The sequence below is a fragment of the Ceratosolen solmsi genome, unplaced genomic scaffold (assembly GCF_000503995.2).
Source record: "Ceratosolen solmsi marchali unplaced genomic scaffold, CerSol_1.0 scaffold10, whole genome shotgun sequence".
Lineage (NCBI taxonomy): Eukaryota > Metazoa > Arthropoda > Insecta > Hymenoptera > Agaonidae > Ceratosolen > Ceratosolen solmsi.
In genome coordinates, this window is record NW_011948412.1 from 13405356 (window position 1) to 13408371 (window position 3016).

General features: G+C 30.1%; 1 protein-coding gene across 2 annotated transcripts; it reads left to right on the forward strand.

The window, feature by feature from the left end:
* The first annotated feature begins 524 nt into the window (after nt 1–524).
* LOC105360108 (uncharacterized) lies at nt 525–2459 on the forward strand. Of its 2 annotated transcripts, none has more exons than XM_011496914.1 (3): nt 525–692; nt 1555–1784; nt 2203–2459. In XM_011496914.1, exons 2-3 carry the CDS (start codon nt 1562–1564, stop codon nt 2292–2294), a joined length of 315 nt encoding a protein of 104 aa, XP_011495216.1. In that variant the 5' UTR covers nt 525–692; nt 1555–1561; the 3' UTR covers nt 2295–2459. The 2 variants fall into 2 exon arrangements, with proteins under 2 accessions (XP_011495216.1, XP_011495208.1); XM_011496906.1 differs by having other exon boundaries at nt 525–688.
* The last annotated feature ends 557 nt before the right edge of the window (nt 2460–3016 follow it).

The following is a 3016-nucleotide window of genomic DNA, read 5'->3' on the forward strand; positions in this document are numbered from 1 at the left end:
CGAAAAAAACCATAAATTAAATTCAGCTATCAAATTTATTTATAATCCACTCAAATACAAATTTTTCAATATTATCAATCGAGATTATTTGACTAGACGTTATGATTTGGTGGAAAGTAACGAAAAGCTATTATTAAATTTAAAATATAATTTTGTGCATTAGATTTATGGATTTTGAGAGCACACATTATAAGCAACATTATTGTTGTTACGAAAAATAATATATATTAAAGATGTCGGAGCTTAAATTATCGTTGTAATTTTCTAATTCTATCTCGTTATTTATATATTTAACAGATTATTAACGTTGCGCTAGAAAATTGTCGATTGCGTCGTAAATTTTGTCCTTCAAACTATTAATATTCAAATGTACTTTGCGATTAAATCATCACCGTGTCCCGGAATCACGAAAAATGTTCATTTCTAAATATTCAAGCATCGAAATCCAGGAATGTTGAAGTTGGTGAAAATTCCCGATCGACGATCGAAGCGCATCAATCGCACCGGCGAGATCACTAGCTTGAAAATCCCAATTGTCGGGCACATTACAATTGTGACGGAGTCTCCGGCCGGACGTCGCAAACGGCAGCTCGACGATTTTTCGGCTAATAATTGTATATTCGATCAACGTACGATCTCAGAGACTTTGAAATTTTTTGTCTTGGGAAGGAAGTTCCTTATCTATGGTGTAGGTATGAGAGAGAGAGAGAGAGAGAGAGAGAGAGAGAGAGAGAGCATTTAAGTTCCTGCTAATTTAGTAAAAATTTAATCGTTGTAGAAAATTTTTTATCGTCCTATTTATTCGGCCGAGATTAAATAAAACATAAAAAATTGTTGTTTTATTTTTTTACTTTGAAAATGTAATTGAATAAACAAAACAAAGATATACTGCATCTTATTCGTCGTCAGTTGATAAACATATAATTTAAGAGTATTTTAAATTTATATAAATTTTAAATTAATTTTTGCCGTACCGCTAAAGTGCGTATAGACTAAATTATTTTTGATTAAATAAATAATTCCAATAAATTTACCAGTCATAATATCTTAGCTAATATTTCATTTAATTATAAATATTGTTATAATTTATATGATGATAATTAATAATAATCAAGTCGTTGTTTGAATTGTAATATCTCGTGTAAAATATTTGTACTGTAAAGTGTTAGGCTATGATTTCAGATGTCACACATTTGTTTATATTTATTGTACCAAAATTAATATTCCTACTTTTACGCACCAATTATTAATTAATTTAAGAATCGATTGGTATTTAGTAATCGAAAATTTTTATCCTGGATTTCTTTCTACTGTAGCTTTTTTTCTATGTAGCTCGAAACGAATCGGTTACGTTGCTTTTAAGGAAAAAAAATTTTTTTTTTGTTTTTTGTTTGTTTGTTTTTTTTTTCTTATCTTTTTTTTTTTTTTTTTTTTGAAGCTATTGATAGAAAGTAAAGAAGCTCTGACGCGCCCGAAAAATTCCAGAAGCTTTTCGAGTCCCTATCATAAAGCGAAGGGCTATGCATTAACCGAACATTTAACACACGTTCATAGAAAAAAGATGGTTCGCCCAAAATCGAGTAAGAAGAAGAAGAAGGTGTGCGTGGATAACTGTTGCTACGAAAGTGACAGTTCAGTCTGTTCGGACTCGGACTGCAGCGATTGTAACAACTGCTATGACAGCCGCCCGAAAAAGAAGCGCACCTTGAAGAAGAAGAGTAAGAGTAAGAGCAGCAAGCCTGTCAAGTCCAAGACAAAGAAAAAGAGTATTTTGCGCCGTGCGAGTAAGTGAAGTGGCTATTTCTCTTTTGGAATCTATGATCATTGAATATCTTTCGAATGGCTTTAAAACATTTCTCATGAGATTTAATGCTTCGAATTTCTAGCATAAAATTTTAATATACTTTTTGGTTGCTCAATTATTCGGTAATCGGTAATATTTAATTTAATATTTCATTAATGCGCGAAAAGTATTGAAATGATGGGTTATGATTAGAGCCGTGAACGATAGGGGCGCGTTATATAAAAAATTTGTCCTTAACTCTCATCGGGACTTTAAACTTAATTGAATATCCAATTTCCAAATTTCGTATCTTTCACATTTAATATATCACACGTCACATTTGTATTTACCTGCATATCCTTCCTAATAAATTCACTAAACGACCATCTCTTAATTTTATAATTTCTGTCTATGTATAGAAGATTCATCGTCGAGCTGTAATTGTACTGACTGTAATGATTGTAGCAGCGACGAGTGCGTGCCCAGCAAAACCACCAAGTGCTACTATTAGATGGATAGATTGATGGAATGATAGCTTTAAACCTTTAAAACAAATAGAATCGTACTAAATTAACATTTAAGATGTAGTCTAGCTTTTCTTATAACTTTAACGTTGATGACATTTAGCTTTAATTCAAATAAATTCGAATTTTACGGTTAATTTAAGAGTCATGAATAATTTTGTCTTTCAATATAATATAATGCGATATGTGATATTTAAGGTCCCATAAAGTTGATATTCGGCGATATTTTGCAAAATATTGTAATACGATTCCCGTTTGTTGGGCTATGCGAGCCAGCATTACGAGTATTCTAATGCCTTTCATTTTATCTTCTAGAGCAGAATAAACGCGATTGTTAGATGAGGAGATTAAAAATAAGTCTTATTGACATATTTTGTTTGTAAAGATACAGCTGGCTGTTGTCTTGCGAATCCATTAAATATAAAATGTTTTCATTAAATATAATTTTTATAATATTAAATATAAAATATAAAATTTCATTTCCACGAATAAAAGAAAATTTAATTATTGTATATCATTGCCTTTTAAAATTCCAATACACGACAAGAGGATACATTAAAATAAAACATAAATGTTTTAATGATTGAACGTGCATTTATTGTATTTTATTTTTATAGGAGCTAGATAATAGTATTTAATTCATTTTAGATATAATTAATAATTAAGTATTTTTGGCGCTTTATTTATGTATTTGCATTTCTGTAAAATA